We start from the raw sequence: 16,297 nt of genomic DNA on the forward strand, positions 1-16,297 counted from the left end.
TTACTATAAAAGGTTTATTGATATTATTTTTTCCACATCAAAAAGGATTTTTTTGAGTTAAAATAAGTATAAAGTATAACTGCAGACAGCAGACATCAGACAAATGTTTAATTATTAATAAATCGAGTAAATAATTAATAAAACAAAATTTTTAAAAATGCGCATTAAAAAAATTTTGAAATTAATAAGTGCGTTTTTTATAAATGTTATTTTTTAAATTATTTAAAATTTAAATTTGTATGATGTCTGCTACATCCACACTCGTGTATTAAGTATGCAATCATTACACAAAAACACAATTTGAAATTCGCGCCCCTGGTGTGACCGGTAGGAAGACGGCATTCACGTACATACCTATATACAATATCGGTCATTAATTCTTGCGCGGTAGCATAACATCGGGAAAAAAAAAACTTCTCTAAAGGAAAATATGTATCACTTTTTTATACAAATATTATCTATAAAAAAAAAAAATTGTAAAAAAAAAATACAATATTTAAAAATATATCTATATTAATTAAATGTAAAATTATAAATATGAATTGTAAAATAAGTGAATAAAAAAAAGTCCCTATAAAAAAAATCTCTAGATTTATAAATCACTAAAAAAAAATTACAATAAAAAAAAAAATTCCTACAAAGAAACATTTGCATATCTAAACATCTACTTAAAAAAAATATATAAAAATGAAAATCTCTACAAATAAAATATCTATAAAAAATCGGCTGTTTTGGAAAATCTCTATAAATCATCACATGTACAAATAAATATCTGAATAAAGTATAACCTCGAGAACTGGAAGCATTGCCACCACGTGCTCATAATCATGAATAAGTTCGTGTTGTAATATATAAGTATAAATAATAATAATAATAAAAATTATGGTTATTATTATGTTATTAAGAAAAATATAATAAATAATTTTAAACTTATAATAAGTGACTTCGAAAAACGTGAAAGATTCAAATCTGATAACTCCAAAGCACTGAGCCTGTAATAATTCATATAATTTTAATTTTTTTAATTTTATTAGTTAAACTTTATTTGAGAATATCATAAAATTATTATTATTTATTTTATAATTTTTAATTTTGTTTGACTATCAAGCCGTATGCCAGGATTCGATGAACGTCCAAAAATCACTTTTCTTTTTTAACTTCCCGCTAAGAGAATCGACGATTTTCGAAAAATTGGGAAGTTATTGTTTTCACCCCGATTTTCGAAAGTCGAGTTTTCATCAGATGTTGACGTTTTGAGGTCCTAGGAAGCTATTCTAACTATTTTCAGAATGATGTCCGAGTGTATATATATATATATATATATACTAATGCAAAAAATTAAAGGAGCAGAAAAATTTTATAAATTTTTTAGTGATTTTTGGAAGGCTGTAACTTGGTGAAAAAAAATCGTATCGAAAATTTAAAAAAAGCATTTTATAGCTTGAAATCTCTAGTTTAGGTGTATTTTTTCAAAATTTTTTAAAAGCTCCGATTATTGCGCAAACATGAGAAATACCGCGAGCCAAAAAATTTCTAAATTTTTTTTTTTTTTCGAAGAGCCCACGGACCGCGGAAAAATTCTTTCAACTAAACGAATGCATACATCGTTTAGCAAATTTATTCAGCTTCAATTTGGTTTTTTTTTTAACCTCGTAGGTCGATTTGTCGCAGAGATATCAGCCTTCAATTGATTATGATTACACAATTAAAGGAACAAAACTTGCTCCTTTAATTGTTTAGCTAAACGTTGATCGATGATTCCCAAAAAACGGTACGATAGATCAATTCAAAAATTTACAGGGGTCTTGGGGGTACATTAAGCTAAAAAAGTCCCTGGCAACATTATTTTTTTTATCGATATATGCAGAGTAGCGGTTGATTTACTAAAAAACCAAAAAAAGTCATTTTTTTGTACTTTCTTCTAATGGATGTTAAAAATAAAAAAAAATTTTTTTTTTAAAAAATGATGACAGGATCTTGTAGGGAATTTATTCAAGTTTTTAACGCCGCCCTTCAACTTTCTGTGCGATCATTGGTACCTGAAATATCGAAGATCAAAGCCAAAAGGATCACTTTCTATTTGAAGGCTGATATCTCTGCGACAAATCGTCCTACGAGGTTAAAAAAAAAACCAAATTGAAGCTGAATAAATTTGCTAAACGATGTATGCATTCGTTTAGTTGAAAGAATTTTTCCGCGGTCCGTGGGCTCTTCGAAAAAAAAAAAAAATTTAGAAATTTTTTGGCTCGCGGTATTTCTCATGTTTGCGCAATAATCGGAGCTTTTAAAAAATTTTGAAAAAATACACCTAAACTAGAGGTTTCAAGCTATAAAATCCTTTTTTTAAATTTTCGATACGATTTTTTTTCACCAAGTTACAGCCTTCCAAAAATCACTAAAAAATTTATAAAATTTTTCTGCTCCTTTAATTTTTTGTATTAGTATATATATATATATATATATACACTCGGACATCATTCTGAAAATAGTTAGAATAGCTTCCTAGGACCTCAAAACGTCGACATCTGATGAAAACTCGACTTTCGAAAATCGTCGATTCTCTTAGCGGGAAGTTAAAAAAGAAAAGTGATTTTTGGACGTTCATCGAATCCTGGCATACGGCTTGAAAGTCAAACAAAATTAACAATTATAAAATAAATAATAATAATTTTATGATATTCTCAAATAAAGTTTAACTAATAAAATTAAAAAAATTAAAATTATATGAATTATTACAGGCTCAGTGCTTTGGAGTTATCAGATTTGAATCTTTCACGTTTTTCGAAGTCACTTATTATAAGTTTAAAATTATTTATTATATTTTTCTTAATAACATAATAATAACCATAATTTTTGTTATTATTATTATTTATACTTATATATTACAACACGAACTTATTCATGATTATGAGCACGTGGTGGCAATGGTTCCAGTTCTCGAGGTTATACTTTATTCAGATATTTATTTGTACATGTGATGATTTATAGAGATTTTCCAAAACAGCCGATTTTTTATAGATATTTTATTTGTAGAGATTTTCATTTTTATATATTTTTTTTAAGTAGATGTTTAGATATGCAAATGTTTCTTTGTAGGAATTTTTTTTTTTATTGTAATTTTTTTTTAGTGATTTATAAATCTAGAGATTTTTTTTATAGGGACTTTTTTTTATTCACTTATTTTACAATTCATATTTATAATTTTACATTTAATTAATATAGATATATTTTTAAATATTGTATTTTTTTTTTACAATTTTTTTTTTTTATAGATAATATTTGTATAAAAAAGTGATACATATTTTCCTTTAGAGAAGTTTTTTTTTTCCCGATGTTATGCTACCGCGCAAGAATTAATGACCGATATTGTATATATAGTCCATTAAATGTACCTACAGGAGATAATACAAAAGACTCAAGACTCAAACAAAATATGGTTTTCTACTTTGAAATGGTAGGTTTTAAGGTTTTATTAATTATAACTAAACAACAAAAGTTTGGGCAATGATTTTCAATAGGGTTCTTCCTATAAACAAAATTGAAATAATAAAAAAAGAATCGTGTGAATTGATGGAGATTTTCAAAAACTATCGTGTTTACGAAGTTTCGTACAAGATGATTCACGTAAAAGGTTTTTTGGGCCGAAATATTTATTTTTAAATAAATTTATCGATGAATCGACTAGAAACTAAGTCAAAATTGAAGCTTAATAAATTGTCTACATGATGGTATATGAATTATCTTATTGCTACGTACTGATGGGAGAGTTACAAAGATTTAGAGAGAGTAAATTAGATGAAAATCTTTTAGCGGTAATAGAGCACGCCTAATGCGGTGCGTTATATAAGGCGTGCAAATATATGTATTACACATCTCAAGCACGAAAACGCTGAGGGTGCTTTATGAACGATTTTTTTTTTATATTGACAAAAAATATTTATGAATATGACTATTAATAAAAATCGTATATTACAAACTAAAGAAGGAAAGTAGGGCATCCCAAGCCGCGTGTGTAATTGCCTACTCGAGACGAAAGGATTGGCATGTCCTACCTTCCTCCGTGGTGTCTATACTATTTATCAGCGTTTTAAAATGAATGTGAGCAAAATTCTCATAACGATAGTGCTGATGGTATAATCAAAAAAATAAATCCTTGTATAAAAAATTAGTGACATCTATTTACATTAAATCAAATTCAACATAATTTTCTATTTGTTTTTTTTTTTTTTTTTTATTTAATATTCTATACATAATGCTTTGATTAAATGATAAATTGTTATGTTTTTTTATATTTAATCGTGCTCTAAATACTACATTTTTTATAGATAATCCATTTAATTTTCGTAAAAATCATAAAATTTGTGCAATTATAATTAAAAAAATACATTTTTAAAAATATCGAACGCATATCATTTATATTTTTAGTTCTCATATGCCTATGATATTTCACATAATTTATAGTTGGCATTTAAAAAAATCTATTTTATCGGTAGTAAACTTTAAAATTTAAATTAATTATATGTAATAAAATTAATTGTAATATCACTATAAAAGCGTTTAATAACTATGACTTTTTTTTTTTCATAAATTAAATCTTTTTGTAGCTTAATTAAAATTTGAAAAATCAGTTTTTAATTTAATTGATGGAGTAACTATTTTAGTAAATAATGGTTTTATCGTTTCTGATTGTTTGGAGTGTCTCCGAGCTTGCTGATGGTTCAAATGCACTGCATTCTCCAATTTGGTCTTTAATTCAGTCGATTGTGACATCAAAGTCTTAAATTCCTTTGAAAAATTTTTTTAGTTAACATTTGAAAACGCACATAAAAAAATGTTATTCAATATTTATTATCTTACTTGAGGATACTTTGGACCAATTTTATTTAGCCATTGAAAACTTTGTTGATGTAGACTTATTTGCCATCGACTTCCATGTTGTAATTTATCTTCTTCTAATAAGAAATTTATTAGTATCGGAACAAGAAGAGTAAGCATTTGAATTCCTATAAAAAAATTCAGATCTATTAATATTATAATTATAATCAAACATGAAATATTAATAATATAAACTAAAATAACAATAAACATCAATTCATTATATTAAGCATTAGGAAAATATATAATGCACAGTTTGTTTTTTTGCATGCCTCATAACGCGCCGCTTTAAGTGTGCTCTACAACCACTACAAAATTTTCGTCCAATTCACTCATTTTAAACCTCTGTTACACTCCATCAGTACGTGGAAATAAGATAATTCAAATATCAACATGTAGACAAATTAAACTTTGATTCTGACTCAGTTTTAAGTCAATTCATCAACAAATTTATTTAAAAATAAATATTTTGTCCAAAAAACTATTCTATGTCAATAATCTTGTATGAAACTTCATAAACACGATAACTTTTGAAAAACACCATTAATTCATACATTCTTTTTTTAATACCTTAATTTTGTTAGAAGCAAGAGCTCTATTGAAATTCACTGCCTAAACTTTTGTCGTTTAGTTATAATTAAGATAAGCTTAAAACCTACAATCCCACAACATAAAACCCTGTTCTGTTTGTGTCCTCTTTTTTATCACGGGATATATTATCACTAGCTATCTTTATCTAACGGACCTGACGGTATCATCTACGGTTCATTTGATGTACTATGTGCAGTGCAGTCACTCTAGTAGTCGCGCCAGGAGCGCGAAAACCAAAATGTGTTTTTGTGTAATTATTGCACGCTTTATATTTTTTTTTAGCTAAAAAATATCCTTTTCGATGTGGAAAAAATAATATCAATAAACTTTCTATATTCAATTATTTAAATAAACTATTGTAACAATGAGGTCAAACGCGTATGAGGCGTGCACTTTTGGATTTTACAAACCTTTAATTTACAAGATAACATTTATTATTTAATTAGTCACAGAAAAGTAATGTTATATTTGTATACCTTGCATTAGATCTCCTGATTCGTATGCAATTTTTTAAAGACAACAAAAATAAAATTTTATTAAAATAAAGTATGGTATATACGATAAACTTGTGAAAGTCGTACTGATGAAAGAAAAAAACTTACGATTCTTAGATTCAGCAAGTGCAATAAGAGCTTCAATAGTACTAATACATTCTAAAGTGAACGACAATTCCAAATCATTTTCAACTTGTTTACTTTGATCACTATATAAATATTCTACTATTCGAGGTGCAAGAGCATGGATGTAAGGAGTGCTAATACTTCTATCCGGATGCAAGAATATTGTTTTTAGTGTTTGGACACACTTCAACCTCACCTGAAAAAAGAAAAAACAATTCAATAAAGCTAAAAAAAATTTTTTTCTTATGATCTCATCATCGAAACTTTAAGTTTCAGTGTCTCTACAGCCAGTCGAAATAAACTCATTTCAGATCAATGTCGCGAACGAATATTAGCAAATGTCTTCAGTCAGCGGGCAGAAACAAACTTGTTCCGTTCCTCGGGAAGAAACAAATAATGTTTTTGCTCACTGAATGAAGGCATTTAGAATTTAAATTTGTTTAGTAGTAATTTCAGAACTTTAATTTTATATACGTAAACGACAGTTCTGACTTTGTAATTGAGTTTTATAAAAATAAGTGTCAATAACAAATAATATTTATAGTATCTGCTTAATTATAAATTGCAAATGACAATTTACACTTACACTAATAGTTGATCACACTATTAGTTTCAAATTAACTTGTTTCTGACTGGCTACTGACTTTGAAACTTTAAGTTTCAATGCAAGTAATCATGAAAACTATAATGTGTGATACAGGATGAAATACGATTTCAGACTGCAGGTGATGTAAGCAAACTTCACACTGGTCTGAAATGGTTTTGTTTGATCTCTTGTCATACAATATACTATTTTTAACACAAAAAATATTTAAAATCACTAACCATTGTATTGTTAGACTGAAAAGATTGTCTAAAATGATTGATACAAGGAAATTGTATGTTTGGCGCGCTTACAACTTCTGGTAATGCATGAAGAACAAAAACAGCAATACCAAGCGTCATGGTAACTTCATCCATTTTCGTTTCATCATTTCCTGATTTAGCTAAATCAATTATTTTTGCAAGAGCACTTTGAAGTAATTCAGTCCATTGCTGCTTACTTTTTTCATACCTTGAATATTTATTTGTAATAAAACTCTTTAAACAATGTAACGAAGCATGAATAGGCGCTTCGGACGCTATCCTGATGCTTTGATTATCAACTCTGACTCCAGTTTCTCGTATAATACCAGTAGTTAAATAAAGAAGTGTTGGAAGAATTGATAGAGCACCTTGCATTGAACAAAGTGATGGAAGAGTTTCCATAATACTAAGAGTTAAAGTAATAAGTCTTCCATTTTCTTCAGAAGCAATGTATCCTTTTTGAGATAAAATGGCGGTAGTTCCTTCAGGGTTAGGATTCAAAAGAGGTATTTGTCGTACTAAAAGACAAAGACAAATTTCTAAAACTGCGAAAACAAATGATTTTCCGGGTATTAACTCTCCTGTTTCTCCGCCTTCACCCACTAGTTCTAATTCTTCAATATCTCTTGTCTCTGAATTAGCTGGTATCAGTTGTTTCAACTTAACTAATTTTTTCTCTGATAAATTTTCTTCGAAGGCTTTTACTATTTGCTTTAGTACTTCCATTGTCATCATTTGAATTGTGTAACTGTCTTGGGTCAATAAAAGTCTATGAAGAACGTTACAAAGTTCAATGGGAAGTGAGATATCAGCCAATAAAATTTTTCTAACCCATGTCGAATCTAAGAAAGTAAATAAAGCACTAAGACATGTTTTAATATTTTGTGTGGACTCGGAAGAACGTGAACTACAGAGTGCTTCTATACAAATACCAAAGAGAAGATGAAAATGTTCAATATTTGCATTTGATTTTGAATCATTTATATTATTGTCAGTAGGATTATTATTATTATTGTTGTTGTTGTTGTTGTTGTTATTATTATTATTATTACTAGAATTATTATTAGGTGTTGTTGGAATACTATCAGTAGTAGATTGATTGATCTCAAATCCTTTAGCATTTAACCATAAAGCTGCAGCATGAAGAATTGGCGCCCATGATTTTATGTAATAAGGTCTCGCAGATTCCATTGTATCTGTTGTATAGAATGCACCTCCATCGTGAGGTAATTGACTTGCAAATTCCGGTGGTAATGAAAGTAAAGCATGATCACGTAATGCTGAAAGCCAATATTGACTTAAACTCAATAATTCAGGTTGTACTAAACTCAAAAGACTTTCATTTTGAAATTCGAATTGACCAAAATCATCGTTATCTGTATCTGTTGTTTTATTGATATTTCGTAATGAAGAACCACGTAAATTTGGTGTAGATCCATTGTTCATCATCGCTACAACATATACTTCAGCCCAAGCTTTAAGAATAGCTAATCTTTCTAAAGTTGAAAGACTTTCATTGTACAATTGCGGACGTGTATGACCTTGACGTAATTTTTCCAAAGATGAAACAAGCAACTGATGAACACGTCGAAGATCATTAAGATCTCGAGCTACTCCGCTACCAATCCAAGCACTGCAGGCTTCACAAGCAGCAGCAGTAACATGAGACGGTGTCTCTGCAGAAAATGCTGGTCTTAAAGCAGCTCCTACTTGGGCCTGGAATTGTTCTAATAGTAAATGTCCAGGAAACTCGGGTTCAGGTACTTTGGCAAACTTGTCAATTATTTCTTGAAGAGTTTTTAACCCTTCTAAACGCAATGGATCACAATCACTGGTAGCAGCGATAAAAGCCATTCGTACAAGATCAGAAAGATGTAAAACTAAATAATCACCTCGACCTTTTACTTGTTGCAATTCTTTGGCCACAGATAAGTCAAAATGTGCTTGTTTGTTATGATTTATACATGCTGTTATGATACGGCGAACACATTGTGCAGCAAACACACGCGTTGGCCATCTTGGAGACACACTGGGACGTTGTTTAGATTCATCAGCATGAAATTCAGCTTGATCATCATCACCTTCTGCATCAGCGCTGTCATTATCTGCTGTAACATCGTCACTATTTATTGTTGTTAATTCTTCACATGTACTAGCCTCTGATGCTACAGTAAGTACGTCTTTGCAAAGAGCAATCCATTGAGAAAGGTTGTTGGCTGCTAACATTTGAAGCATACTTGTTAAAGTATCGTGTATATCTTTAATAAGACCACTATCAGTTTCGATGTCCAATAAACTAAAAAGAACTCCTGGAAGGCCTGTCTCTGTTATCGTTAATCCTTCAACAACATTCGTATCTCTGCTTTCATTTGCCAAGCTCATCGCATGTTCGCATACTTCTTTGGCTTCACGTTGAGCGAGTTGTCTTAAACATGATATTGCAGCTTTACGAAGAAGTAAATGATTACTTGACAAAGTACGGCATAAAGTTGGCACAAGTGAAGATAAATTAACGTGACGTGGTGCGAATAAGTGCAGCTGTTGAAGACATCCAGTAGCTTCAGCTTGAACTAAAGGATCTTGATGATCTTGCATTATTGCACAAGCACATAGAAAAGATTGTCGAGCTGTACAAATAGATGACGTATTGCCTTGAAGTTCTGGCCCGATGGTTGTTATTAAAGCAGACAAAACCTTTCCGATGCATTGATGAACATCAATGTGTGAATGTGATACATTTAATAGTAACATAAGTATTAATGATAATGTAGGCTCAACATAACCGCGAAACATTGGACCTCCAGAGTCTGCGATAAGCGCTAGAGCATGTAAAGCCCATACCTGGACTACCGGAGATGTATTATCTTGAGCAAGAGCTAAAAGGATGCTAACACTTGTATTTAGATGTTGACTTGAACCCATTCCTCCCACGTATCTATGCAAACAGCCTAGTGCCAATGAATGACCGGTTCTAGTAATAACATCTCGTGCTGATTTCAAACGATCAAAACTCATTTGAGCTAGTTCTGCTGTAAATTTTGAATCTGAAATAACTTGCGCCATACGGCCAACAGCTTCTCCAGCGGCCCATCGCAAAATTGAATTATTGCTAACAAGTGTGCTTACAATTAAATTTGTTGCTGATTTCTTAACGTCTTCTTGCCTAAATCCGGTTTTTGTTTCATTGAGCCCTTTTAAACCGCTTAATACGGCTGTAAATACATTCATTTGTATAGCTTCTTGACGACCGGATTTAGCATGTTTGATACATTCTCCAAAATGATCCAACATTTGCAAACGATGCTTGTTGGCAACTCGAGGAAATATTTGACCAAATAATGATACTGATAAATCAATTACTGCAACACCAAGTGGAAGTGGTCCGGGAATCATTTCATTCTAAATAATAAAATTTAATTATTCAGTTTTTTTTTTTTTTATTTTAATTTTAAAAAACAGTTTTAAATATTTAATATTTACCGCTGATACAGGTCTGTATAAACAACATGCATTATGTTCAAGTGCTCCGGAACCTGCAGCACTGTTGGGCTGTAACTAATATAAAAATATAATTTAATAGTTTTATTATTTAATAAATCAAATTTGAATAAATAAAAAAATATTTTATGTGATCAAGCTGTAAATAAACAAAATAAAATATTAAAAAACTATGTCTTGCTATTTGGTTTCTCTATCAAAAAAATCCATGTGGAATTGTATGAGAACCCATAAAAATCCATAAAGGAAAGTATGGATTTACATAAGAATCCGTGGGGATCAACATAGAAAATTAAGGATTTATGTAGGAATCCATATAGAAAAGTATGGGTATCTAGATTCCTACATGGGAAACTGTGGATACCTGGATTTCCATGCAGGACATCCACGTAGAAAACAATAGGTACCTGAATTCCTACACAAGAAATACATATAAAAGCTTGAATATCTAGATTCTTAAGTGGGGAATCCACATCAGAATCTGAGTACCTGGACTTCTATGTAAAAAATTTAGACAGAATCCGGGGTATCTGAAGTTTTGTATAGAAAATATACGCGGATTATTTTAAATACCATAGATTTCTATATATCTAGTCTTCTACTGTCAAAAAATACCAGATATAATAAATTATACATGTCCACTAAATACGAGTATACTTGAAATTTTTTTTTTTTTTATATAATATTTGAAATTATACGGACCTTTATTAAAATTGTCTATTAATTACTACAAGAATCATTATTAAGCGAATAACCAAAATAGCAATTCAGTCAATCGTAAGGTTTTTTTAAAAAGCAATTCGATTGAATCAAAGTTAAAATTTAATATAGCATAAAATTCAAAATATTCAAAATTTTAAATGTTAAAGAAATTCCCATATTTTTAGGCACGGTAAAGATTTCCACAGTAAAGCATACATATATAAATCCACATAGGATTCTAAACTAAGTTCCCATCTACATTTTTACACAGTGTGGATTCCCATGAAAAACCACGTAAGAATCTATATAGAAATCTATGCTGGATTTATATAGAAAACCATATGGAAATCCATCCGAAAACGCCGAGAATGCACATGGGAATCTAAACTGGATTCTCACATAGATTTTTTTGATTGGGCCTCTTTAAAAGATTTTACTCACGTGTTCTATATCTGCTCTTCGATTAGGTTCCATCTATACATCAATATAATTATGAATAACAATTTAAAAACGGAATTATATTAATTTTTATATTTAATAAAATTATTGTGATTTAAAAACAAAAAAAAAATACCTGATCTTCAATAGTGCGATGTTCAGTTTCTTGAAGCCAAGTTCCTAAAATTACAGAATCACTGGCATGGCATACGATTCGTAGTAATGATGTTGTAGTATTCCCTGGATTTTCTGTAAGTGTAAACTCAGAGACCAACATTCTAAGCAAATGAGTGTATGAGCCCTCAAAGGTTTGAGGTGGTAAGAGTAAGAGTGTTTCATACAATCGAAGACGAACCATCGCCGTTGGTGCTTTTAGTTGTTGACTGTAATTTTTAACAACCGGTGAGAGATTTATAAGCATTGCAAGTGCAGATTCAATAGGTGTAAGTAGTCTACGAATAATATCATCATTTAAAAGTTCGGGACAGTGTAACAAGAAACTGTGCATAGCTGAGAGTGCGCCTGCACGACCTTCCAAAGTAACTTGCCAAGTGAAAGCATCACCTCGGGCTTTCTCACTTTCCAATTCTTTAGCAGATCTCGGAAAAGCATTTCGCCATAGTAAAAGCATCCTTGGTAGTAATCCTTTTACGACAGCAGTACCCAAAGTCATAATAGCTCCAATCAATAACCAACCAGCATGAGTTCTATTAAGAGATAATCGGCTATTTTGATTAGCACTTCTTAACAATTCTTCAGCAGTGTTAAATATTATTTTTCCTTTAGTATGAGGCACTCCTAATGGAGATAATCTGACACTGCCTAATACCGCGGCAAGAGCGCTGCTGTATCCAGCAATAGCTTCTGGGGAACTTCGCATATTTTCAATACCTTCTACACATCTATCAATCAAAGGTGTAATTTGACTTGGAACAGCAACACAAATGCAACGAAGACACCATGAGGCTGCTAGTCGTGCCGCTTGACATGGATGTATTAATACTGCCATAATTGTATCAATCAGACACAATGAATGGTCCAAGATTAAATTGGATGCAGTTGTTCCTAGACTGAGCATTAAATTACCTATTTCTTGTAATGCACAAACCAATAAATGTTGACTAAAGAGTGTTTCTTGATTAAAGTCTTTAGCATTTTCTGGGTTAAAATCAATTGAATTCATTTGCTTTAAAATAATATGAGCTATTTCTTTACATGCCGCTGCTTGAGCTCCTTCTCCTAATAGTTTACCAATAGTTCCTCGAAGAACGAAATTTATACACTTTCTAGAGTAAACAGCATCTATGTGAGAGTTTGCAGCTTTAGGATTTGCTACAAGATCAAGAACATGAGAAACAAATACTCCAATATTTCTTTCTAACCATGCTCCGCCTAATATTTGGACAAAAACAACGTAAGCATGTGTCACACCTACACGAACTTCTTTATTAACACCTGAATTTCCTTTTATGATTTCTCCAGTTCCTTTCAAAAATCCAACTCCACCTCGTAAAAATCCACCCATTAATAAATTTAAAACTTCTTCAAGTGATATTGGTTTATTACTTTTAGCTTGCGCGATCATAGGATTCTTTGATTTTAAAATTGGAAGTTGTGTCATTGCACATAAAGTACCTAATAATTTAGCAACAGAACATCGTACTTCATAATTAGAACCTTCAAATGCTCTGAAACATAATGTTGCCATGGCTTCAATTTCAGTAGTATAAAGAAATGGAGCGTGATTTAACATTTCTAAAAGACATTTTGCGGCAGAACATCTTACAGCCATTGATCTGTCTATCAAATAATTACGAGCAACTTTAGATATCTCTTTATGTACATTTATTATCGCTGAACCCATTCCAGCGCACACTTTTTCTAACGTATGCATTATTTCAATTCTGGCTTGAGATTCTGCTGATCGTAGTGACTTTATGAGAATTTGAACTGTTTCTTCATACGATCTTCCCATCATACGACCTAACTTCTCATACATGGCCCCAACACAGCATATAGCGGCTCTAATTAAATAAATTTAAACAATCAAATATTATTATTATTGTTATTTTACTATTTTACTATTAACTAAAATAATAAATAATTAGTTAAGTTTACAGTTTTGTAGGGAGAAAACTTGGAGAATCATCCCTATTCTTCAGGATATCATTACATTTATTGACAGTATCAAACAGCAGAAATGTATCTCCAACGCTAAACAATGTAGCTAGACATCGAGCTATTAGTCTACGTGTCGGCGGGCCTGGTGCATTTTGCATATGTCTGCACAGTTGTTCAACCAATTTTTGTTGACAACCTTTGATATCATTCTAAAAAATCAAAAATAATAATTTTTTAGACTTTTATACAACATAAACAAGTTATAAATTCTACACAGTAAAAAATATTGTGTATGTGTTAAAAGAGGTCCGCATTAAATTTTATTGTGTTAAATTAACACATTTGACTGTGTTACTTTAAAATTTTAAATCGATCTACTATTTAACACTTTAAAAGTGTTACCTCATACAAAAATTCAAATGATCAGTGTTACGTTAAAATTAACACAAAATTTATGTTGAAAACTTAAACGATAGTCACGGAAAAATTATTACAAAAATATAAGTGAAATCGACACTTATAAATGTTAAATTAACTTAGAATTTTTAATTATTAATATATTGAATTAACCATTCACTAAATACCGGAATGTTTATCATACGAATAAAAAAGACGTAATTATAATTTCAAATTATTTTATGTAATGTAAAAATTATTTTTTTGCTAAATAAAAATGGGTTCTTGTTTTTTTATAAGAAATTAATTTAATTGCCATTTACGAATGGTATGAAATATTACGTGAACTTTTTTAAATTTTGTCTAATAAAAATATTGTTTACTTTCAAACAATAGTTCAATGTTGAATAATCATTGTTATAATTTTCGATAATCTTAAAATAATATTAATTATATTCAATGGCTATCCATGGTGTAAAAATAAAATGTAAAACTTAACACTTCTTTTGTGTTACTGCTGACATTCAAAGTGGAATTTACTTCTCGTCTTACCCGAATTTTGTGTTTAAATTTTAACACTATTAATATGTGTTAAAAAATAACCCAAATATTGTTTGGATCGTATTTAACACACAGATTTTGTTGATTTTAACAGAATATTTTTTACTTCGTATTTTTATATAAATTAATATCATTACTTTTTGTGCTGCGACTAAAACTTTATCTAAGAATCGTAGCCACTCAAATACAAAAACAGGTCGTTTTGCTTCAGGAATTTGATCCAGGGCATCTTCATTTAATGTTAAACTATGGCTTAACTCCATCATTGTGATTGATCCATTAACTCGAACTGCAATTATTATTTATCAGATATAAAAAAAAAATCAAATAATGTAATACAAACAATAATAAAACTCACAAACAAAAGAACATAATAATAATAGTTCTAATGAAGTTTAAAATATAATAAAAAATAAAAAATTATATTTCTTGTTTACAGATTTATGAATTTATAATCATACGAGAAAGTATTTTATCAAAAATATTATCTTATTTATGCAAGATTAGAAAAAAAAATAGTAATTGATCCACTTTATGAATGAAAACAAAATTATTTGAAATATAATATGAATTTATACAGAATTATATTCACACAGTAAAACTCTAACAAGATATTTATTTATTAGAATTTATGTAATAAAATAATATAATATATATAATTAAATAGAATGGTTTTGCATGTTTCAACAAAACATATGGATCACTACAATGTTTACTCACCAAAATATAAGTGTCAAATTTAAAGATGCTGTGATAATGGTATTTCAATTATTAGATCACACACTATAATTCCATACTTGTGAATAACATTGATCTACTAATTTGGGCATATAAGTGTGTATACACTCATAAATGTTAAAGAACGGCTACACAACTACAAGTATTGTTTTTTTTTTTTCGTCTACTTACGTACACTTATCAAACAAAGAAAAATTTATACTCGAAATCGAAAAATTATAAAAAATATCAAAGCCCTGAAGTTGTTTTTGTGTTGTAAAATTCATACGTCATTTACGTCCCTTGAAGTACATACATAACCCTGGACCTGGATCTGCCTGGATGGAGGAGTGCTGCCACCTCGAATATTTAAATTGTGAGAAAAATTAAAACTAACACCAACTATTATTTTATAAGAAATTTTTCAATAATATCTCACTTTTTGTTGAATTTAAGTTAACAATTAACTTAAATTTAACAAAAAGTCAAAAATTTTTTTTGTATTTGAATTATATTCTTTTAATTTTTCAAGCAGAGTTTTTTTTTAATAATAATATAATTTATTCACAATTTTTAACATTTACATAAATACACGGAGAAAATTGCGAGACTCCAAAATTTATGAAATAATAGAAATAATAAAAAATACATCAAATTTCATTATGCTAGTCTATTAAATTTAAAACAGACCACTTTTTTTTTTTAATTAATGTTATCTACACTTATAATATTTGTAAACTAGCATTAAAAAAATCATATAAAATCATATTTTAAAAACGAGTTGTGTGATTTATAAAAATTATTATTTAGCACTTACTTACAACCTTTTCTATCAATCTGTTTTTATAATTTATAACGTCAGCATAATAAAAATTAGTAAGCTATATTTCTCGAGAAAAAAGACAGAGAGTGAGCTTTGACTCTTCAACAGA

General features: G+C 29.5%; 1 protein-coding gene across 5 annotated transcripts; it reads right to left on the reverse strand.

Annotated features, from left to right (window-relative positions):
* Positions 1–4,285: 4,285 nt before the first annotated feature.
* LOC130671389 (HEAT repeat-containing protein 5B) lies at positions 4,286–15,711 on the reverse strand. Of its 5 annotated transcripts, XM_057475252.1 has the most exons (11): positions 15,369–15,711; positions 14,786–14,937; positions 13,689–13,900; positions 11,707–13,594; positions 11,574–11,606; positions 10,413–10,487; positions 6,912–10,331; positions 6,069–6,282; positions 5,943–5,957; positions 4,858–5,003; positions 4,286–4,785 (listed from the first exon to the last, which is right to left on the reverse strand). In XM_057475252.1, the coding sequence occupies exons 2-11, from the start codon at positions 14,912–14,914 to the stop codon at positions 4,606–4,608; spliced, it is 6,312 nt and encodes a 2,103-aa protein (XP_057331235.1). In that variant the 5' UTR covers positions 14,915–14,937; positions 15,369–15,711; the 3' UTR covers positions 4,286–4,605. The 5 variants fall into 5 exon arrangements, with proteins under 5 accessions (XP_057331235.1, XP_057331238.1, XP_057331237.1 ...); XM_057475254.1 differs by lacking the exon at positions 11,574–11,606 and having other exon boundaries at positions 4,287–4,785; XM_057475253.1 differs by lacking the exon at positions 5,943–5,957 and having other exon boundaries at positions 4,287–4,785; positions 15,369–15,710.
* Positions 15,712–16,297: the final 586 nt, after the last annotated feature.

This window comes from Microplitis mediator, chromosome 7, assembly GCF_029852145.1.
Source record: "Microplitis mediator isolate UGA2020A chromosome 7, iyMicMedi2.1, whole genome shotgun sequence".
NCBI classification, from domain to species: domain Eukaryota; kingdom Metazoa; phylum Arthropoda; class Insecta; order Hymenoptera; family Braconidae; genus Microplitis; species Microplitis mediator.

Coding starts and splice junctions, on each gene's coding strand:
- LOC130671389 (XM_057475252.1), bottom strand. CDS start 14,914: ATGATGGAGTTAAGCCATAGTTTAACATTAAATGAAGATGCCCTGGAT. Junction 10,488..11,573: donor GAAGAGCAGATATAGAACAC/GTGAGTAAAATC, acceptor TTTTTATATTAG/TTACAGCCCAACAGTGCTGC. Junction 4,786..4,857: donor TTGGTCCAAAGTATCCTCAA/GTAAGATAATAA, acceptor AATTTTTCAAAG/GAATTTAAGACTTTGATGTC.